This window comes from Pectinophora gossypiella, chromosome 29, assembly GCF_024362695.1.
Source record: "Pectinophora gossypiella chromosome 29, ilPecGoss1.1, whole genome shotgun sequence".
In the NCBI taxonomy this organism is placed as follows: Eukaryota; Metazoa; Arthropoda; class Insecta; order Lepidoptera; family Gelechiidae; genus Pectinophora; species Pectinophora gossypiella.
The window spans coordinates 2,761,100-2,784,876 of record NC_065432.1 but is presented as its reverse complement, the minus strand read 5'-3'; the positions used below and the strand labels follow the sequence as shown (position 1 = coordinate 2,784,876).

The 23,777-nt window shown below is 42.7% G+C and overlaps 1 protein-coding gene and 1 non-coding gene across 2 annotated transcripts; both read left to right on the top strand.

Annotated features, from left to right (window-relative positions):
• Positions 1-271: 271 nt before the first annotated feature.
• On the top strand, positions 272-23,173 carry LOC126379378 (uncharacterized). Its single transcript, XM_050028109.1, has 11 exons — positions 272-585; positions 6,479-6,605; positions 8,661-8,828; positions 10,200-10,324; positions 10,945-11,050; positions 11,676-11,886; positions 12,515-12,637; positions 13,576-13,737; positions 14,822-15,001; positions 15,654-15,862; positions 16,312-23,173. The coding sequence occupies exons 1-11, from the start codon at positions 519-521 to the stop codon at positions 17,879-17,881; spliced, it is 3,048 nt and encodes a 1,015-aa protein (XP_049884066.1). The 5' UTR covers positions 272-518; the 3' UTR covers positions 17,882-23,173.
• LOC126379718 (U6 spliceosomal RNA) lies at positions 19,055-19,156 on the top strand. Its single transcript, XR_007568375.1, has one exon. It is a non-coding gene; the product is annotated as a U6 spliceosomal RNA (small nuclear RNA).
• Positions 23,174-23,777: the final 604 nt, after the last annotated feature.

Genomic DNA, 23,777 nt, shown 5'->3' with positions numbered 1-23,777 from the left:
AACGCAAAATGTCAACAAAATCATTTTGACATTTTAAATACAGTGTAGCCATTTTTTGTTTAATTTTCTGTTTAACTATTTTTCAGGTAAAGAAAGGAAAACATACGGATGCACGATGCACGTGATCTCTCTCTTTTTTATTTAAACTTCGATCCTGTGATCATCGGTAACTTTGTAGATCGATAGATTTTTTTTATTATTGAGAACTTGATTGAAGAACTCGACTCGACTTGGTTCTGGAGTAAAAAATGGTCACACCATCAGTCTCAAATTGGAAGCTGTTTTTCGGTGAAGAGAATCTGATTTTCGGCTCGAAAAAGCGAGTTTCAGTCGAAAATTTAAGAATCATTTCCCTTGGAATCTTTCCAAACCGTGGTTGTTTATTTTCCCCGGCTTTAATCGGTTTATTCACTCTCAGTTTCTTTGTTCGTCGTGTTATTTTCGATTCGATGCTGTGCCCTGTACATCAGTGGTGTAAAAGTGCATTATTTTAGTGTTTTGATTTTATTTTGATAAAAATGGACAGTGAGCAAGCAGAATGCGATGTAAAGCCGTATTTCGACGATAGTGGATGTGTTCAGGACGGTAAGTTACAAAAACTGCTAATATATTTAAGCATTACTGTGCAGGTTGCACTTGAACATTGCGGTCTCTTTTGTATGTTATTTTGTATTTGTCTATTATTTTTTACTTCTTTGTATTTTGTTTTATTTTAGTTGTCATTATACTTTTACTTATGTCAGCCGCTCGTTTCGTTCTCCCAAATTTTCCCTATTTTTATTACTAGCTGTCGAAGGCTTAATCACACCGCTCTCATTTTTTGGTCTTTAAGACCGATGCCACCGAAACACCCATAGCACCAGGTGTGTCGCGCACGTGTCCCGTCTCCACGACCGGCGCTGCGGTGAAGTATGATGATACCACTAGTTACAGGTCTCACAAAGCGAGCTCGTCGCGTTCGTCGGCGACCATAAGAGCTCGGAGGCTGTCTGCGGAGGCCGAATTAGCCCGCAGAAATTTGGAGCGCGACCAGGAAATGCTCGAAAAGGTAAAGCAGTTAGATAAGTTAGATATGGAGGCGGCCTTGGCAGCTCAGGAGGCCGAAGAACGGTCAGCGCGATCAGTAAGTGATGCATTTTCTAGGACTGCGTCCTGGGTAAGGGAATCAAACCAACGCGACCGTCCCGCATGCGAAGTCTTCAACCAGGACGACCGTCCATTGCCTGTCAACTTACAGAATAACGACATTATGCTGAAGGTCATTGCGGATACTGCGGCTGCAGCAAAGGCTCTAGCTACAGGTGGTAGAGCAAAAATAGACCTCCCCGCTTATTATGGAAACGGTTCTCAGTGGCTACAGTTTAAGCGTTTATTTTCTGGTACTGAGTCGTCTTTTTCTCCCGCAGAGAATGTAGCGCGTTTGCAGAATGCGCTCCGCGGCCCGGCGCGCGAGGCCGTAGCGTCGCTGCTTCATACAGCAGCAGCCCCCGAAGAGATCATGCACGCCCTCGAGAGGTCATTTGCGTGCCCCGAAATGATTGTTTTCGGTGAGGTGCAGGTTTTGAAGACGCTACCGCGGCTCGGCGCCGACTTAAAAGAAATTGGTATTTTTGCCAACAAGGTACGCAATAGTTTGTCTACAATGAGATTGCTAGGCTTACGTGAATATTTACAATCGCCGGAGCTATTCCATAGCATTTTAGGTAAATTCAACCCGATGATGAAAATGAGATGGTCTGACTATGCGTCAGAAATGTCAAATTCTGACATGTCAAAGCTTGAGCTTTTATCAGATTTTCTAACACGTGAACACGAGCGATACATTAAATTCGCTTTATCGCCCGATATAGGGCTGTCTATCGCTTCTGTTGCCCCGCAACCGTTCGGCAAACCATTTAAAAAAGAAAATGTTAATATTATAACGCAGGAAAACAATAAAACTGTATGTGTCTATTGTAAAAACAGTCACAATATTAAAAACTGTCGCGATTTTGTAAAGTTGTCTGTCGACGATAGGTGGAGTTGGTTGCGTGAGCATAAAATTTGTTATAAATGTCTAAAGCGTAGTTCACATCAATGGAAATCGTGTAAGGTTAATCCTTGCGGCGTCGACGGGTGTACTTTTCGACACCATCCACTGTTGCATGGCAGGCAGGTAATGTTTACGTCACCGCAATCACCCAATGCGCAGGTGTTCAATAATACTGTTGATACTACTGCCACCGGCGATGTTGGGTGCGAAATTGCGTCTGAAAGTGATGTCCAGCTAGCATCGTGCCCCCCTGCTGCCGCTCAGAAGATTTCTAAAGAAAATGTGACAGTCTCCAATACAGGTATTTTGAGTGCCCATGCATCAACATCAACCAACGCTCAGACTAATAATACGTTGTTGAAAGTAGTTCCAGTTACTGTTAGTGGTCCAGCTGGTAGTTATGAGACCTTTGCCCTTCTTGATGACGGCTCGACGGCCACGCTAATTGCCGCTGACGTGGCTGCTCGTATCGGGCTGTCAGGTCCTGAAGAGCGTATTACTCTCAACGCTGTAGGTGGCTTGCATAAAACAACTACAATTTCTTACGTTGATTTCTATATTCAAGGTAAATACGAACATGAAAAGTTTTTAGTCAACCGTGCTAGGGCTATGCCTTCACTCAAATTGAGCACGCAAACATTGTCCAAACAAACCATACAATCGTACGAGCACTTAAGCGACTTGACTGATTATTTGTCATATGCTGATGCTACACCAACCGTGCTTATTGGTGCTGAGCACTGGCATCTGTCAATTCCTCGTGTTGTCCGCGCGGGCAAGCGTAATGATCCTGTAGCTTGCCACACTTTGCTTGGTTGGACATTGTATGGAGTGGCTTCTAGTAAGATTAAACCAGTGGAGTTTATAAATCATTGTAACCTGCAAACCATTGATCTTAGTAAAAATGAACGTTTAGAAATGCTTATTAAGGAAAACTATAAACTGGATTCGCTCGGAATTTCTAAACGCGAAAATCTGCTCAGTAAGCAGGACGCTCGAGCAGTTGAAATCTTGGACTGGTTCTCTGGTCCCTCATTTCTTCTCAGTCCTCCGGAAGGTTGGCCTGTGGAGCCGGCTGGCCAGCCGTGGGATCAGGAAGAGCGCAAGCAAACTCCTGGCCTGGTGGTTGGTCATCTGGTACTTAAGGCAGATTTCAGTCGTTTTAGTGACTGGTTATGTTTATTGCGTGCTACTGCTCGCGTTTTGCAGGCTGCGGCCAAATTTCGCTTGGTTTTGGATCGCGATAGACACACAGGCCCTAGCACCGCTGTTTGGGCTCGTCCTCGTACAAACGCGTCTACATCCACCACTCTGTTACCCCTGTCAGCGGAATTACTGCAAGCCGCAGAAAGGCACGTCCTGCGAAGAGTACAGGCAGAAACATTTGCTGAAGAAATCCAAAGAATTGAACGTGGAGAGTTGCTGCCTAAGAGTAGTCGGCTGGCGAAGCTGTCACCCAAGTTAGGAACAGATAGGCTGCTACGCATGTTCGGTCGGATAGAGGCTGTTGAGGACGTCGGTTCAGGAGTCAGATCGCCCATTCTTTTAGATGGTCATCACCCAGTTGTGCGCCTATTGGTACTGTTTTATCATCGCAAGGCTGGGCACGCGAATAATGAGATGGTCGTCAATGAGCTAAGACAAAAATACTGGCTTCTTCCCCTACGCAGCACCGTCCGAAGCGTCACTAGCAAATGCTTGTTTTGTCGGATCAGAAAAGCAAAGTCGATGGATCCAATGACTGGAAACCTACCTCCACAGCGGCTTGCGCATCATCGTCGCCCATTTACTTTCACTGGTTTAGACTATTTTGGACCAGTAAACACCACGGTTGGTCGCAGGAAGGAGAAAAGATACGTAGCCCTGTATACTTGCATGACGTCCAGAGCGGTTCATTTGGAGATGGTCCACTCACTCTCTGCGGATTCAGCGATAATGAGTTTGCGCCGTTTTATCGCAAGAAGAGGAACTCCAGAAACTATATTCTCCGACAACGGCACCTGTTTCATCGGTGCTAATCGCATTTTAAGGGAGTTTTACCAAAATGAGGTCAATGACTTCGCTGCTAACAGAGGAATAAGGTGGAGTTTCATCCCTCCTGCTGCTCCATTCTTTGGCGGTTGCTGGGAGCGGCTGGTCCGGACGGTCAAGGTCGCGTTGAACGCCACATTGCGTGAAAGAGCGCCGAAACCAGAGGTGCTGGAGACCCTACTTCTAGAAGCCGAGGCAATTGTGAACTCAAGACCTTTAGGCCATGTCCCAGTTGGGCAAGATGACGAAGAAGCCTTAACACCCTTTCATTTTTTGATTGGCTCCTCGTCCAATCAATCACTTCCTGCAGTTTTGAATGACCGGGACCTTCTGGGAAGAGCGGACTGGAGGAAATCTTTAAGGTTAGCCGATCACTTCTGGAGCCGATGGGTTAAAGAGATCCTGCCCACAATGCAGCCACGTCGGACACCTGAATACGGGCAACATAGTTTGAAGACCGGAGACCTTGTCCTCATAGTAGACGAAAACCTGCCGCGAGGAACATGGCCACGTGGCCGCGTCACGAAGACATTCCCTGGCAAAGATGGTGTGGTCAGGGTGGTGGATGTAGCCACACTTGGTGGCATTCTTCGTCGGCCCTCCAAAAAACTGGTCAGGCTAGACGCTTAATTGCGCCAGATCCTAGCCTGGTTAGTTTTGTGTGCTTTCGCACACAAGGGGGTGGGATGTGCAGGTTGCACTTGAACATTGCGGTCTCTTTTGTATGTTATTTTGTATTTGTCTATTATTTTTTACTTCTTTGTATTTTGTTTTATTTTAGTTGTCATTATACTTTTACTTATGTCAGCCGCTCGTTTCGTTCTCCCAAATTTTCCCTATTTTTATTACTAGCTGTCGAAGGCTTAATCACACCGCTCTCAATTACAAAGCATTAAATGAAGAAATGTATTTTACCTACTTTTGTGTTTTTTTTTTATTATGGTACAGCTGTAATGCAGCACTTATGCGTCCCTCAGATCTTTAATAATCAAACCAAATAATAAAAAATAAAAACAAGAACATGTGAAAAACTCCCTAACTAAACTGCAATTACCTACAAACAGTTAATTAGTACAAACTTTAAAATAAGGTTCTTTTGTAAAGTGATGATTTGATCATCATTAAACGCTCTAGACTATGAGGCTGGCATAACCACCAAGAGTGGCTCAAGCCTCGAAAAAAAATATGGCAAAAAAAAGGAGTGGAATAGAATAGGCCTTTGCCAATGGACACACAGACTACCTAAACATTACCGCCGAATAATGGAATTTGCTCTTTATTAAATTGTATAAAAAATAAAAGTATTATATCAGAATTTATGGCTAATATTGGTGAACCAAATAATATAAATTAAAAAACCTTTTATTAAAAATTAAAAAACGCTAGAATTTGAAAGCAAACTACTTAACCAAATCATACAAATACAAATTTATTTTATTGCAGACAATATACAAAACAATACATTGTTTTAAGTTTACGCGGTTATTATCATAATTAAAACACATAATAACGGGTTCTTACCGCGTTTAAATGGCTATTGAAATCAGAAAACATAAAAATTTCAACAGGGAAGACGGGTTCAAATTATCGACCATGTGGAATCCAGTAGTAGGTGTTGTAAAAAGCTTGAAACGGCCTAATGTGGTGAAAAAACGTGAGGACACAGTGAGTGCGGTTTGTCGTAGTGAGTTTGGTGCGAGTTCAGATGGTTCCGAACATTCCGATATCAAAAACATAAACAAGCGGCAAAGAAAGAGGGTAGACAGATATGTCTGCCCGTAGAACATTATGGATCTACCTACTCCACTCCAATCTCATCAGTCATCCCGTGATCATGGCACTTGCAACAGTGTCGAAATATCGGGAGTCTCATATCCCCATTTAAACGCGGTAAGAACCCGTTATTATGTGTTTAAATATACAAAACAAGTTTTATACACATTGATGATTTTTTTTTTATTTATGGAAAACATACAACTTACAATAACACATATCACATATAAATAACAGATAGATATAACACACTTTAGGTAGTACAGAAGCCAATTAAGTTTTCACCAAAAATTTATGCAAAAAAAAAACATATATTAAGCTAATTAAAAGAGAAAATGAAATTAGACATAATTATAATAATAATATTTGTGAGTACAGAATATCTTTGAGTACCTACTCTTCAATAGTCAGTCTAAATTACTAATAACAAACAATATAAAAAAAATAGGTACTTATTTTACTGTACTTTTACTTATATATATTGTTAATGCAGTTTTTTTTTTCTTTTTTTCTACTTTTGATGGTGAAACGAAAGATACAGTAATCATCAAAAGTATTGTCATATAATCAATTTTCTCAAGGGTAACATATCAAACTTAGGTATACGTCTGACGTCTTACTTTTATTAACGTTTATTATCAGGGTCTCCTAAGAAGACAGCCATGGAGAACGGCTACACCAGACAAGCAATGTTGTTGGACTTGTCCGATGATGTCTTGCTCTGCATCCTCAAGTTTTGCTCTCCACATGATCTGAAGGCTTTGGGATTGTAAGTAGATTGAGTTTTTATTTATTTTTTTAATACCTGCAATCAGTCGCAAGACTTTAATCAGATTTGATGTTTGAATTGATTAGTTAGAAGTATAGCAACCAATGCCACCATCTTCCATAGTACTCAGCGCCCAAGAACATCCTTCCTTTTGAGCCTCTTCACCCTGTTGCTAGCTTCCAACAGCATAGTTGCTAAGGGATTTGGATGGTTACTCAACCGTTCCTTATGCCTTTTGTTGTACTTTTCAATTTCTTCTGTGATCGTTGGCATATCTAGGTAGAATAGAATAGAAAAAGTTTATTATTCTTCTTTGCGAGTCGATGGCGATCGAAGCTAAATATTTGCTGACCAATAATTGGCCACGCTTACGGCATTGTCAGTGGCTTCGTACAGGTCTTCAATAGTGCAGGTGTTAGGGCACTTAGGACAGCACAAAAGGTGAGCCATAGTTTGTGGTGATACTCCACACTCGCAATCATCGCAACCATCAACCAGGTATCCCCACCTGCAGAGATTATCCTTGCAGCGGCCCACCTGTGTCCGGAGCCTATTTAAAGACTTCCATGTGGGCCACGCTAGATTACTTCCAGGCGGAAGACCCTCCGATGGCGCGATAAAAGGGGTGGGAGAACACTTCCGCCGCCAAAGATCTAACATTTGATCGCCATCGTGGTGAAAGGATCGGCCAGTCTGCGTTACCGACTAAACCGTCCGCAGACTGTTACCAGGGTGCGCCGGGCGCGAGAAAACTTCAATGCGCCGCTCGGGGAGGCTCCTTTCATGCACCCCGTTTGTTATAAAAGACAGACAACAGTTTATTATAAAAGGACGCCACATACAAAAGACAACAACATCATATCTTTCCACTAAAACAATTACAAAAAAGCAAGACGGATGTTTGTCGAAATGATCATAAGGTGGTGGTGGACGTCCTGAGATAAAAGGGCCTCACTCAGCACAAGTCGCGGCGTGAACCACGACGCTGATATTATGTGGACCCTGTTGGGTGACGGACGAACATCGTGTTCTATTAACATGTGTTAATGGTGTATATACATTATAATATATACCAAATTATTTTAATAGAATTAGAGTGTCAGAAATGAGGAGATCCGCAGGAGAACTAAAGTCACCGATATGTCGGTGTCGGTGGTTATCCGAGCCATAGCTCGCAAAGCTGCAAAGCTGAAGTGGCAGTGGGCAGGACACATAACGAGGAGAACCGATGGCCGCTGAGGCGAAAGGGTCGACCACGACCACGTATCAGACGACGCTCAGTGGGTAGGCCCGCTACAAGGTGGACCGACGATCTGGTGATCTGGTGGTGCGGGAAGCCGCTGGATGCGGGCAGCGCAGGACCGATCGTCGTGGAGATCCTTGGGGGAGGCCTATGCCCAGCAGTGGGCGTCGTACGGCTGATGATGATGATGATGAGAGTGTACATAGACAAATATTATCGCAAAGATGAAAGAAATATCATCGAAAAAGATAGGTATTGATGTACCTCTAATTGTATGGATTGAGTTTCGTTTTCATATCTAACTTAACATAAGCTCGCGACTATATCCCAATGAGGGTAAAAACTAGAAGCTTAATGTGGGCAGCACTGTTGAACCCTCGGACAGTGGTCGTCGGCCACCTACCTCGGGCAAGTCACGTGCCGCCTGGCTGGAGTCGCCTACCGGGCCTCGTTGAAAAGGTGTCACCTGGTGGGCTGACTCCAGCCAAGACAAGACGACTTCCACGACAGCGTTGGATCGTCGATCCCTAGTCACAGTTCTATGGTGTGGGTTGTGAGTTGGTTTACCAGCCCTATCTACCCTTGGGGGAGTTTACTGTAAAGATAGGCTACATAAGCCATCTTCGGGCGCATCAGCGTCGTGCCGACTAGGAGTCGAAGTGGTCGCCATGGCCGAAATCGGTCGGAGATTATCATCATCATATGGCATTATGGGTAATAAATGGCTGAAAAGTCATTTCACTATTCATCATCATCATCATCACTATTGAGCCTAGTCACACTGGTAACTATTGAACTTGTTTGTCTTCCAGCACCTGTTCTCGCCTGGGCTCGCTGGTGCTGGACCGGTCGTTGTGGTGCCACGTGGACGCGCGGGGGGTCGGCTACGGCAAGGATCGCACGCAGTGGCTCCTCACGCATGCGCTGCACGAGGGCACTCAGGAACTTCATCTTAGTGGGTTCGCCAGCCAGGCGAGGGGGTGAGTCCAGCTGTTTTTCTCTTCATGTGACTTATTGCAGATTTGCCGCATATGGCATTCACTTGGCCGGACAATTGGGGAGCGCTGAGGCGTATCACAGTCCTGTAGCAAGTGTTCTCCGATGGGATCCACGACGGCAAAGGAAAAGTTGCCAAAAAGTTGTTTAAGTGGTTGGTTTTTTTAACAAAATTTAAGACAACAGGGGTTTAAAAAGGCCACACTGAAGCAATTCATCAAAAAAATCAATATTTTTTAACCTCCAGGCCTGAGGGTGCGCAGTTAGGCGGAAACCACGCCATACGGCGTCGTCTGAGAGGATTAATATGAAATAATTAATCGAACCTATTGGGCCGATAGCGATAAGCGCTAAATGAGCGAAATCGTCGACCACGCCGGCGGGGTCGGTATCGTGGTTCTGAAGAGTTGGCTGTCGCTGATTGGCCGCCTCCATGGCTAGAGTAATCGGATCGTAAATGAAGATTAAATCTGCCTATTTCACCCATCAGGTGTCGCTACTGTTGACTGTTCATAAATTTTGACAGTTCGAAATTTTTGGTTACATTTTTACACTATAACCCTTTGCGCACCGTTTAACTGAAAAATGAAAAATGATGATGATGATGATATTTAGTCCCTAAAGATCAGAAAGAAGGAAACTTGCAAAAACTTATTTTCAATCATCATCATCAGCCCATTAACGTCCCCACTGCTGGGGTACGGGGCTTCCCTATGGATAGATAGGGAGATCGTTCCTTAAACCATCACGCGGGCCCAGTGCGGATTGATGGTTATTAACGACTGCTAATGCAGCCGGGACCAACGGCTTAACGTGCCTTCCGAAGCACGGAATTTATTTATATTCTATTTTCAATCAAAACTGCCTTTTCCCGATTCCTGCAGACACCGCCTAATTTTATTTTAAGTTATATCCGTCATTTTCATATCCGTCGAAAAGGAAAGGGATGGATGATTCACAGCTCTTAATTTTAGGAAGGACGAGTAAATGAATGAATAACCCGGGCAAATCTAAAGGTCCCTGGTATGCAATCCGTTTGACGTGCTGGCTAAGTAGCCAGCAACTGTGTCGGGTTATTGACGGATGGATTGTGATTGTTATTGACGGATTTTTAGACGGTTAGTTTAGATTTGTGCTTAAAATTGACGTGTGTTCCATAAATTTTATGCTTGTCGATTACCCGTCCCTTTCCTTTTCGGCGGATAAGAAAATGACAGATGTAACTTAAAATAAAATTAGATGGTATTTACAGGAATTAGCACCAGTATGGAGAACTGTCAAAATTTAGGAACACTCAACAGTGCTGCCGCCTACATTTGACCTTCTAGTTTGTAAAATTGTAATTTTATTTACAGATGCCTGGGGTACGTGAACAAGACTCGCAAGCAAGTTGAGGAAGAGATATCTCGTCAGACGAGAGACGGGCGCGGCGATGGTGACAATAACAACACCAGAGAACGCGCTGACAGCGACCCTACGGGTAAGGCAGACTCACTACGTAGAATCCCGGTGGGGACGTATCACCAAAATCACTTTGTGATCCCTTGTTTGGTCAGGACATAACGGCTATTAGCCGTTAAAACACCTCCACCAAAGCGCAGTGGAGCAGCGTGGTGGAGTAAGCTCCATACCCCCTCCGGTTGATTGAGGGGAGGCCTGTGCCCAGCAGTGGGACGTATATAGGCTGCTCGACTCGCTCCGGCTTAGCTCGGGTGCAAGGCTGAGGAAAAAATTAAATTACGACATCACATTAAAATACCTCAAAAATAACAGTATTTCTCCACTATTTAATGGATGTTATTATACATATAAACCTTCCTCTTGAATCACTCTATCTATTAAAAACAAACCGCATCAAAATCCGTTGCGTAGTTTTAAAGATTTAAGCATACATAGGGATATAGGGACAGAAAAAGCGACTTTGTTTTATAAGCCGTAAAAACACCTCCACCAATCCGCATTGGAGCAGCGTGGTGGAGTAAGCTCCATACCCCCTCCGGTTGATTGAGGGGAGGCCTGTACCGAGCAGTGGGACGTATATAGGCAGTTTATGTATGTTTTGTTATGTAAATCCAAATTTGTCTGTCTGTCATTTAACAGAGGAGCCCCAAGAGGGTAGCCCGGAGCCCGCAGATGCCCCGGAGCCTCCGTACCCGTTGTTCCGACAACACGCGAGGCTCCACATCAACGCGCATCAGCTACCTCGGTAAGTCATACATCCACATCCCCCAGACGACGCCCTGAGCCGAGGTTCGCGCCCAACTGGACACTGGCGGAGGACAAGGAAATTTAAAAAATTCTTGTCCTGTCGATCATACTAAGGTTTTTAGCTTCATCATCATCAGCCCTTTAACGACCCCACTGCTGGGGCACGGGCCTTCCCTATGGATGGATAATATCGGGCCTTAAACCACCACGCGGGCCCAGTGCGGATTGGTGGTTATTAACGACTGCTAATGCAGCCGGGACCAACGGCTTAACGTGCCTTCCGAAGCACGGAGGAGCTCGAGATGAAAACTTTTTTTTTGTGGTCACCCATCCTATGACCGGCCTTTGCGAAAGTTGCTTAACTTCAACAATCGCAGACCGAGCGCGTTTACCGCTGCGCCACCGGGCTCCTCGTTTTTTTAGCTTATTTGATGTTTTTGACCTGCATTTTATAATGCACAAGACGACCTTTTAATATACTATAGCGGAGCTCCGTGCGTCGTAAAGTTTGCGGACGAATGGAGTGCAAAGTTGAAGTATGAAATGTCTGGCCCTGCCAACCTCTTTCTGCTATTCCGTGAATAGGACCCTGTTCAAAAGTGACTAGAATGTTCGATCGCCAGTATGAGCGGGTCTCCGACGTGGCATGAGGAGTCGGACTCAGAGTGCGGCCCCGCGCCTCCGCCGGCCGGCCCCCCCGGCCCCCCCGGGGCCCCCGCCGCGTGCGCAGGGCCGCACTTCACGGTGACGTCACGCTCGCTGCGGCAGCTGCGCGAGCGCTGTCCACACCTCACCTCCCTCACGCTGCTCGACTGCAACATCAACTGCAACAAGGTCAGTGGCACCCACTTGTCCGGGCAAATGATGAATACTGTCTACCATACATTTATGTAAGTACCGTAGATAAAGTCATACAGAAATAAGACGAGTTGACGCTAACTTATAATATACAGGGTGTTAGTAACGTCGTAACGAAAACTTTGAGGGATGATTCAGGCCATTATTCTGAGTTAATATCAACTGTAATTTTCCGTCGCAATAGTATGTAACGGTAAGTAATTAAAAAAATATACTTTTTTTATGAATTTTTCGACAGGAAAATCCACTTGATATGAACTAAGAATCATGCTCTGAATCATGGCTCAAAGTTGGTTTTTGTTGCACCGTCAATTGTAAAAAATGTATTAAGTACTGTACTTATTTTTAATAAATAAATAAGTTTTCGTTACAATGTCACTAACACCCTGTATAGATTTAATGAAATCGTTAAAAAATATCTCAAGTGCAGTTTTCACTAACACAGTTGGCTCGACCATTATAGACGGCGATACGGCTCACCTATCACGTTGGTGTACCAGAAAGCTCGGTGAGGCGTGGGTACTTAGTTCATCTTGCGATGGATGTACCTCTGACTACTCCAATTGGGATATAGTCGTGAACTTATGTTGTATTTTCTCCACAGATGAGCATCAGCAACTTCCCGCCTACATTGAAAAAATTGTCCCTGCGCGGTACTAAGTGCTACAACTTACCACTGGACAAATCCTTCCTGTTCAAAATACACGACTATCTACCCTTATTGGAGGTAAGTAGCGAAGTCGATCGTTAAGTTTGCGGACGAGTGGAGTGCAAAGTCGAGTTGTTTGTACGGTCTAGGCGCATAATGACAAAAACGCAAAATGACAGATTTGCAAAATGTCAGACGGCGTAAAATGTCAGTTTCGCAGGATGACAGATTCGCAAAAAGACAGTTTCTCAAAATGACAAATTCGCAAAATGTCAGAAACGCAAAATGTCAGATTCGAAAACTGATATGAATTCAGTCTCAAGGGGGACTTATTAGAATAAAAGACTATCCCTGCGCGGTACTAAGTGCTATAACCTACCCCTGGACAAGTCCTTCCTCTTCAAAATACACGACTACCTACCCTTATTGGAGGTAAGTAGCGAAGTGGATCGTTAAGTTTGCGGACGAGTGGAGTGCAAAGTTGAGTTGTTTGTACGGTCTGGGCGCATAATGACAGATTCGCAAAATGTCAGACGGCGTAAAATGCCGGTTTCGCAGGATGACAGATTCGCAAAAAGACAGATTCGCAAAAAGACAGTTTCTCAAAATGACAAATTCGCAAAATGTCAGATTCGAAAACTGATATGAATTCAGTCTCAAGGGGAACTCATTACATTAAAAAACTATCCCTGCGCGGTACTAAGTGCTACAACCTACCCCCGGACAAGTCCTTCCTCTTCAAAATACACGACTACCTACCCTTATTGGAGGTAAGTGGCGCAGTGGATCGATTTATTATTAGGGTTCCGTAGGCAAGTGTGTCGTTTACCCGTCATTTTCCTATCCCCTGAAAAAGAAAGGGACGGGTAATCGACAGGCATAAAATTTATGGAACACACGTCAATTTTAGGCAGATATTTCAAAAGTACTTCCGAAACGAAAAAACGTTCGTTCTGGGGCCATTATTTGTTATTTTATTTTAGTTTGATAGCTCTAAATTGACCTGAATGTTCCAGTACCTGGACTTGTCGGAGTGCTCGTGGCTGGAGCCGGCAGCGTTGCTCCCGCTCAGCAAGATATCCACCCTGGACACACTGCTGATGAAAGACTGCCCCGGTATGACCGAGTTCGTGGCCTATGTCTCCCTGGCTACCAGATACGGCTTCCGGAAACTCCGAGTAAGTACTTATCCATCATCATCAATTTAAGAGCCACGCTCTTGTCGGTGTAGCATTTTCCATTCCAGTCTATCAAAGGCCAATTCCTTGACTTCCCTATAAGATACCCTATAAGTACTTATCAAATAACATTTTTATGGTTTTCTGAAAGAACGGCCAGAGTCACCAGTGTGGCGGACCCAACTAGTTGGCCACGTAGTTCCGCCCACATGCAACAGATGGCGCCACATTCAATAATGCAGTCTTTAAGCAGTCGTGAAACGCGATATCGAAGTTTACACAGCAAGACGCATATATACAACTTCCAACATAACACCGTTGGATCGTCGATCCCTAGTCACATTACCAACTTGTGGCTAGCGGGGTGCTATGATCAGTTCGGTACCCCGAAAACATTCTTTGGCGGCAGCACACCCTCGCCGCCAAAACCACGGTCGATTAATTCTTTCAAATATTATCGTCCCAAAAAGTTTCAGTACGATCTACTCTGAACCGGCGTGCGTGTATGAAACGATTGATGAATGTGAAGGAAGCAAGAGAACTGTGTCAGGATCGAAGCAAATGGAATTCCATAGTTTCTGCTTACCCCGGTGGACAATAGGCGTGGGTTTATATCATCATCACCAGCCCATTAACGTCCCCACTGCTGGGGCACGGGCCTTCCCTATGGATGGATAGCGAGATCGGGCCGTAAACCACCACGCGGGCCCAGTGCGGATTGGTGGTTATTAACGACTGCTAATGTAGCCGGACCAACGGCTTAACGTGCCTTCCGAAGCACGGAGGAGCTTGAGATGAAAACTTTTTTTTTGTGGTCACCCATCCTATGACCGGCCTTTGCGAAAGTTGCTTGACTTCGACAATCGCAGACCGAGCGCGTTAACCGCTGCGCCACCGAGCTCCTCAATCGGGTTTATATATGTATGTATTATCCTCTACAGTCGACGTCCAACTGGGCACCCTCAGGCCTGTTGCAAATCTAAAATAAGTCACGTAAAAAAAATTGCGAGAAAGTGGTTGGACTTTTGTAAATCTTCGTATTCTTCTTCATCATCTTATTGTTCTTCTTGCTTGTTGCCCCCAGGTGCTGGACTTCCGCGGCTCGCCGGTGGCGGACTCGGAGGTGTCAGCGCTGGGCTGGCTGCCGGCGCTGCAGCAGCTGCTGCTGGCGGCGCCCGCGGCCCGGCCCGCGCCGCCCACGCACCAGCACTACCAAGGGGACCCCGCCGCCGCGCGCACTGACACCGACGCCTGGGAACTGCATGTGAGCTCATACAAAATAAATACAATTGAATAAATAATATTGGGCACGTCTGTAATTCAAATCAACGTACTTGTTGAAGGTCAGTTTAACATTTTTGAATCTACTTCATTTCGCGAAGTGTTATGGCTGCGGAGACTGGGCTACCGTGGTGCAGTGGTTGAGCGTCCGAATCCCGATGGGGAAATATCACAAAAATAACTTTGTGAACCCTAGTTTAGTTAAGACATTACATACTGATCACCTGATTGTCCGAAAGGCACGTTGAGCCGTTGGTCCCAGTTACTACTTACAGATGTAAGTAAGTAGTCGTTACATGAGTCATGTCAGGGGCTTTGGCGGCTCAATAATAACCCTGACACGAGGGTTGATGAGGTTGGTAATCCACCGCACAACCCACACGATAGAAGAAGAACTAGATTTTCAAACATAATGGTGTTTGGATTTTAAAAGGCATCTGGTTCATAGCCGGTAAAAGATTTTTTATTTTTGTACCCTGTTTTAAGTTTACGCGGTTGTTATCGCGGTCATCAGTCATCCCGTGATCATGGCACTTGCAACAGTGTCGAAATATCGGGAGTCTCATATCCCTGCTTTAAACGCGGTAAGAACCCGTTATTATGTGTTTTGATTATTTTTGTACCGTCTCCACCAGGAACCAGACCACTACAAGGGCAGGCAGCGCTCAGCATCACAGTCACCGGAGTACATAGACGATCATGGCGACCAGGACGTGATCGAGCTGGTCGCCACGGCTCCGGCCGGCCGGGTTGAGCAGGACGCCATTGAGCGGGTCGAGCACGACGTGGTCGCCCAGATGGAGCAGTTACGACAGCGATTGGATGAGCCATCAAACCATATTAGGTATGTTGATCACTAATTTAAAAGCCACGCTCTTGTTGGCGCAGCATTATCCATGCTTTTTTAGGGAAAAATAGGGCAGTGGTTTCCCTCTTGCCTTCCGCCCCGCAGTACTCTGACGCGAGTGGGATGGCGTCCATTTCAAAGTCGTACTAGGACTCCTGTCCTACGCCTCTGTCAGGTTCCAGGTTACAGTCCTGCATTGCCGTACCGATGGCTCCCATCCGCAACCGTTGAGGTCTTCACCCGTATCCCTGGGCAAGGGTTCTACGCTATACCCCGTAGGTAGTATCCATCTCAGGGCTTCGTATCAACAGTGGCTGCAAGTCTTAAATTACTTGTGGCTCTACTCACCCCCATTAGGAAATACAGGCGTGAGTTAATGTATGCGTAGACGGTTCTTTACCGATCTTTTTCTCGTGTAAATAAACCTGAAATATCTTCTATTTCAGCATTGAGGTCTTCGCCAATCCTCGTTTCCAAGTGCAAAGGGCCCCTGATCCGGCACAGCCTCAGGAATCTCGGGAGTCCGGAGATGCCACAGAGCCCCCACCAAAACGCAAAGTGGATAACCCCACCCCATCTGACGACTCAGAGCCCGGCCCTTCCAAACGCACGAAGCCAGATGACAGCCCTAAAGATAATAAAGATACCTCCAATAAACAGAAAGCAAGGAAACACCTCCCCGATTGTTGCAATGATGGACGACTGAGCATTGAAATTACCTTCGGTTTTTCTGAAGGCTCGAGCCTCAGCGGAGTCCAAGATAAGACTAAAATGAGGAAGACTATAAGAATAGAAGAAGGTAGTAATAAGAAAGAAAGCGATGAAAAAGAAGAAAATAATGATAAAAAGAATGATAGTGATAACACTGAAAGTGTAAAAGTTGAAGATGGTAATAACCAGCAAGAAACTGATAAAAAAGATGAAAAGGAACAGAGTGATAAAAACGATTGTGATAAGACTGAAAACGTAAAAGTTGAAGATGGTAGTAAAAATGAAGATAGTAATAGTGAAAAGTTAAAAGAGCGTAATGAAAACAGTGATGGTATTGAAAAGATAAAAGCAGAATCTAGTGTCAAAGAGGAACCTAAAAAAGAAGCGAAAGAATCTGATGATAAAGCCAAGAGTCATTCCGATAAATCATCCGATGACAACCAGTCATCAGACAGTGGAAGGCCTAAGAGCAACAAATCCAATTCACCCACAAGGAAATTCTGCATTAGACCTAGCACATCGAAATATAACCCCATGGGAAATGTAGATGAACCACCAGCTAAGAAAATCCGGACAAAGTTCTACGATGCAAGAGATATAGAAGATAGGACAGCGAAGGACAATGAGAGAATGGAAAACAAAGATACGGAAAAGGAGCGCAGATCCAAAGATGATAAATCCACCGATGATGATGCCAATCCTGTTGAAGGACCTTCAGGGGGTGGAGAGGGAGCCGATAGGGAGGGTATGGTCCGTATAGTGCGGAACCAGGACCCTGTAGTCATACAGTGCCCTGCGGAGCGCAGACAGGACGCGCTTGTCGAAGCGAGACACCACGTCCTATACGTTAATTTAGGACAGCAACTCCACGCGGTGTACCGTCTACTACCAAACAGGATCTTTAGACTGCACAACAATAGAGATCAGCGAAGCGCTTCTACAGAACGACTGGACTCCAGTTCCTTGGTAACCGACGCGGCTATCCGAAGATTCGGCCGCGCTGATGGCGAGGATGTCAACGTAGTTCACATTGGACCGAACGGACCACAAGTTGGGGGGCGCGACACAAGTGGGAGGCCTAACAGGTCGAATTTGAGGGTTCTGTCAGTAACAGGATACAGAAGCATCACGAACAGGAGTTTGGTACACCTGGTCACAGCGGCGCCGGAATTACGCATGCTGGATTTTAGCAATTCCGGAGTGACTGCAGATGGAGTTGAGAATTTCAGAAGCCTACGGCCTGACTGCGAAGTCGTATTCAGCACTTATAAAGAAGATGATGATGAAGTAAATATTATGAATTAGTGTTATTATTATAAATGATGTTCACCGGTTTTTCTCGAGCGGGAATCGCCGGCTCGATCTTTATCTCAAGTGCAGTTTTCACTAGTACAGCTGGCTCGAACATTATAGACGGCGATACGGCTCTAACAGAAAACTCGGTGAGGTGTGAGTGCCTAGTTCATCCTGATTTACCTCCGAATTACGGTAGTCAGAAGTACATCCATCGCAAGATGAACTAAGTACCCACACACATCCACACATACCCATTCGATCGTTCCAAAAAATGTTCGTTGAGTTTATGTATAAAGTTATAGCGCAGGCGTATTACGAAAATTTACTAATAGCTCACTTCACATATATATAAATGGGAACGATCTTCGAAAGAAAAATGGAAATTATATTCTCGCCCAAAAACGCATTTATGCCCCAAAAATGAAAAATACGGAATGTTTAAAGATTATATTTTACAATAACTATTAATATATACGCGCACATATAAAAAAAATATACTACACAAATTAGCATTGGCAACTATTTTAACAAAATATAAGTGTTTAGAAGCTTTTTAGTCTTAGGCTTCGATCGTACAGAGTATAAATGACATCGTAACGAAAATGATTCCGAGTTGATATAAACCAGAATTTTCCGCCACAAAAGTATGGAACAGAAAATAATTTTAAAAAATCACTTAAATTTTCATGATTTTTCCGAGAGGAAATTCCACTTGTTATCAATTCGGAATCATAGTCTGAATCATCCCTTCAGTATTCGTTACGGTGTCACTAACACCCATATCTACTTGTATGGCTACCTGTACGTACTTGTACGGGGTGTAAGTGACATCGTAACGAATACTGAGGGGGATGATTCAGCTCATTATTCTGAGTTAATATCAAGTGGACTTTTCCATCGCAAAAATATAATTATATAGAATATTTCATTCAAATCATTTTCAATTCCATAACTGTATATTTTATAGAATTGAATAGGATTTTTTAAATTATTTTCAGTTCTAAAACTTTTGCTAAGGAATTTAATTTAAAAAAGTTCCGTCGGCAGTACAGTCATGAGCAATATAATGTACCCACTTTAGGACTCTGTCGCCCTAACATATATTTGACATTTAGTGAGACTTACAGTTCAATTTGTCAAAAAAGTTAAAGTGACATGGTACCAAAGTGTATACATATTAATGCTCGTGACCGTACATATACTAAAATTGGAACGATACAGAGAAGATTAGCATGGTCCCTGCGCAAGGGTGACACGCAAAATCTTGAAGCGTTCCACATTTTTTTAGGGTATTATACGGGTATATTGTAATTTGATTACCGGGTGAGAGCTTTCAGCGCTCCCCATTTGTCCGACCAAGTAGTTAATGCCATCTGCGGCAAATCTACAATAAGTCACGTCAAAAAAATATGTAATTTGATTAGATATTATTTGTAATTTGACGAAATGTTATTTTCATTGCTGTTTTCTTTGAATGTTGTAAGCGTTGTCAGAACAAATAACAAATAAGGACTTCACATTTTGAAAAAAAAAATAACATAAACTGATCGAATTTTGCGACAGAAAATTCCACTTGAATTTAACTCTGAATCTGAAAAATGAGCTGAATCATCCCCCTCAGTATTCGGCACGGTGTCACAATACGATCGAAGGAGCTAGGACCCTGTTTTATCAATTATTGATAGTGTCTTCACAGTCTTTTTTGGGTTGATAAGTGTCTAAGTGTAGTACTATCCCTACAGACACTAGGCAGATAAGCTCGAAGGCTAACAGCCAGTTACATATATAACATAAACAGCACATATTCGTGTATGTTACCAGCTAGTTGTCATTCATAATGGTGCTCCCACACTTGCCGTTAGAAAATGTTTGTAAACATTTTATAACACCAAAACATTTACTAACAAATGTTAACAATTGTTGCATTTTGTTAGAAACTGTTACATGTTAAATTGATGGGAAATGTTTAAACATTTTATAACATCTAGTATTGGCTCGCAGTTTGGTTTCACCTTTCGTTTTTGTTTTGTTATAAAATGTTTACTAACATTACTAAACATTTTCTAACGGCAGTGTGGGAGCACCATTACTTAAACTGTAAATAACTTTTAAATACTAAGTTTTATCAAAAAAGCCGTTACGGCCATAAATGTGTAGAGATATTTTCGGAATTAATAAATTTATAAATGTATTTTACGGGTAATTATATTTACCAACATAATTATATTTATTCAATGATCTCGGTGTTAAAACTTTTAATAATAGGAAAGTTAAACACTTTTTTTTAATATAGGCAGCGGTAGGTATAGAATAAACGGGTGGATTTCTGACACCGAAAGTACACGTCAATTCGGTGGCGTAATAGGGTAGAAAAAAAGTTTAGAAGAAGAGAACAGTTTTTACAAATCGTCAGAACGAATCATTCATTATGTTTGTATGAGAATACAAAATGATGACGCCATTAATATGGCATCAGTATTTATTGAAATGTGGTAAATCGTAGTCTCCTTAGTCTCCTAGTACAGTCATGAGCAATATAATGTACCCACTTTAGGACTCTGTCGCACTAACATATTTGACATTTAGTGAGACTTACAGTTCCATTTGTCGAAAAAGTTAATGTGACATGGTACCAAAGTGTACATATTAATGCTCGTGACCGTACCCTATTATTTATGAACGGTGAAACTACAGTTATCGATATTTTTTGTAGATAGAATCGTATTATCTGTGAGACCCATATTTGTAGAAAACACTACGAAATACATGCGAATATACGCCACCGAAATGACACTTTGGTATCTTTGGTGGGCCACCGAAATGACACGGTAGTAGCATAGGAGCGCCAGCGAAATGACACTGTTATCTTTGGCGGACCACCGAAATGACACGTTAGTAGCATCAGGACGCCACCGAAATGACACATTAGTACCTTCGCTGGCTTAAATTCGCCTAAACGCATAGATGATGTATTCAATTTGTTTAAATTTAAAACTATTGTTTTACTGTTATAACAAATAAAACGGACAACCAACTCTAATGAGAAGTTCAAATGGTACAGATTCCAACAGACACTCGCATACTTACTATCGTTAAAATATAGTACTTATGATACATTTTATTAGAAAAAGACGTCATAGAAAAACGTGATGCGGTTTCAAGTCCCGAGCCAGATTTTTTCGATTTAATTTTCTTTTTATGAGTTTACCTAAGCATTGGTGAGAGCAAAAAAAAATGTAATCAAAGGTGTCACCTTTGCAATAAGTAGAAATCCACATGTAACTGTAATTATCGGTCTAAGTAATATCAGTACTAAATATTCTAGATACATGGCGCTGGCGTCGGCTTAATAACGATACATTTACCTGTTTAAATCTTTTTAAAATGTTTACGGCCAGGGTGACTATTTCGGCGCCCGGTTTGGTCGCACCGCTCGCACCGCCCCAGGGCCACCTCTGATACTACGCTAATAAGTAAATTAAATCTGATACCAAGATCGTCAGGACTCGCGAAATTACGCACTACCTTGATCCATTATCATGTTTAACATTTCATAACAACGACGTTTGAGTGGGTGAACTTAAATAAAAATCGTGGTGTCTTGTGGAATCAGTACCAATGTCCTATACAGTGATGTGGCGTTCCTGAGAATGTTCCCACTTTGGGAACTTTCCCGGCAGTAAAAAGGCGCTAAACTTACGTAAAGAGACCTTTATCTCTCCTTACCTGCCTAAAGGTTAGGTATAGATGAGACCAGAGTCCAAGAAAGTACATTTTGAAAAAGAAAACCAGCCAGTGTATTAAAAAGTTTTTACAACCGGAATATTTCTCACTTTCGGAACGTTCCTGTGAACAGCGCATCGCTGGTCGTGTACAGTCATGAGCAATATAATGTACCCACTTTAGGACTCTGTTGCACTAACATATTTGACATTTAGTGAGACTTACAGTTGAATTTGTCAAAAAAGTTAATGTGACATGGTACCAAAGTGTATACATATTAATGCTCGTGACCGTACTCCGTTGAATATAGCTATTATCTATGTCAGTTTATAATGTGCTGATTATACAGGATGTTAGTGACATTGTAACGAAAACTTTGAGGGATGATTGAGAGTTGATATCAAGTGAAATTTCCTGTCGGAAAATTCATGAAAGTTTTAGTGTTTTTTTAATTAATATCAGTCCCATTCGGCCAGCTATTTTAAAAGCTGCCACAGAAACGCTGTTTGAATCATCTAATAAAGATGTTAAGGCTGAGATGATCAGTCCCATACTTTTGCGACGGAAAATTCCACTTGATATCAACTTAGAATAACGGTCTGAGTCATCCCTCATTTTTCGTTACGGTGTCACTTACACTCTGTATTATAAATAGATTAAATTAATTGGGTGGTTCTTCGAACGCGGCAAGTCACCATTACCGGGTGTTGGGACCCTCACAACAGATGGCGTAAGTGTAACGGTGATCGAAATTATTATTTTTGTCATAGATGAACGAAACTAAATTAGCTCTACACTTTTTTGCCACTACTTGAAGGCCTAGAGAACCTACAAACAATAAGAAAATATTATAAATACTTCCTATTTGCTTCAGGTTTACTCTCTGAAGTTATGTCTTCTTTTTGTTATAAATAATCCTTTACAAAACTTTTTTATACGTACGGTCACGAGTACTAATATATGTATACACTTTGAAACCGTGTCACATTAACTTTTTTGACAAATTAAACCGTCAGTCTCATTAAATGTCAAATATGATAGTGCGACAGGGTTCTAAAGTGGGTACATGATATTGCTCATGACTGTAGTATATAATAATAAGTAATAAAAATAACATTTAAGAAGGAACAATAATATCGGACCCAGAGAAAACCTGAACACCTGAACCTGAAGAAAATAGGAAGGATTTATAATATGTTTTATTGTTTGTATGTTCTCTAGCCCTTCAAGTAGTGGCGAAAAGGTGTAGAGCTCATTTAGCTTAGTTTGTCTATGATAAGGGCTTTTGGCGGGAAACGGGAACGGGATAGTTGCTTTCTTCATTGAATAATCTAAATAATTAATACGAAGTGGTGTTTTGTGGTTAATGATCGCATTAAGTTAGTCGGAAGACATTCGCGAGTGTTATTATGTCGGAGTATTCAATAAACAAAGTGTATCTGCCTATTTTCGCTTCGTGCCAAGAAGCCGCTTCATAACTGGAAAGTCTATGCGGACTTTTGAGTTCATTCGTTTGGGGTTCGGAGTAGGAGTCTACTCCGAGGGTGGGGGCTTAGGTTTCATCATCATCACCTTTCATCATTTCATTAATCATCAAGAAAAAGAATACGTAAGACATGGCTGTATGGGCATAGTTCCCTTTGCCTTACCCTTCGGGGAAAACCAAAACAAAAATGTCTATGATAAAAATAATAATTTCGATCACCGAATAACATGGCTACACTAACGCCATCTATTGTCGCCGTGCTAAGGTCCCAACAACCTAACGCAAAAATACCCTAGTCTTTTGTCTTGCAAATATCCAGTGAACTTATGTATGTCGCTAACTTGCGTAAGTTCTAACAAAAAGAAAAACAATTCTAGGTTCTTGACTATCGGTGTTCGAAGATCTACCAAAATGTATTTCAATCATAATGTGTATTAAGATCCTTATAATCGTGTAGATATCATGAAATAAATAAATTTTAGATGAATTCAACAAACGGATGCCAATATCTACTATGCACCTAGCTAAAGTGAGTTTCCAAGTCACGTTCTCTAATAAAAATATGGATGGCACTACAATGTTGCCACAGACATATGCATCTAATATCTTTGTGTTTGGGTATAAATGATGACCTCTGTTCATTATTACACCCAGGCACAACACACCTTCCACCGATTATCATTCTGGTCAAAATTA

What these genes read in the sequence shown, in the direction of transcription:
- LOC126379378 (XM_050028109.1), top strand. Translation starts at nt 519, where the DNA reads ATGGACAGTGAGCAAGCAGAATGCGATGTAAAGCCGTATTTCGACGAT. An exon ending in AACGCGCATCAGCTACCTCG is followed by an intron (nt 11,051 to 11,675) that starts GTAAGTCATACA and finishes TTCGATCGCCAG; the next exon opens with TATGAGCGGGTCTCCGACGT. An exon ending in ACGGCTTCCGGAAACTCCGA is followed by an intron (nt 13,738 to 14,821) that starts GTAAGTACTTAT and finishes TGTTGCCCCCAG; the next exon opens with GTGCTGGACTTCCGCGGCTC.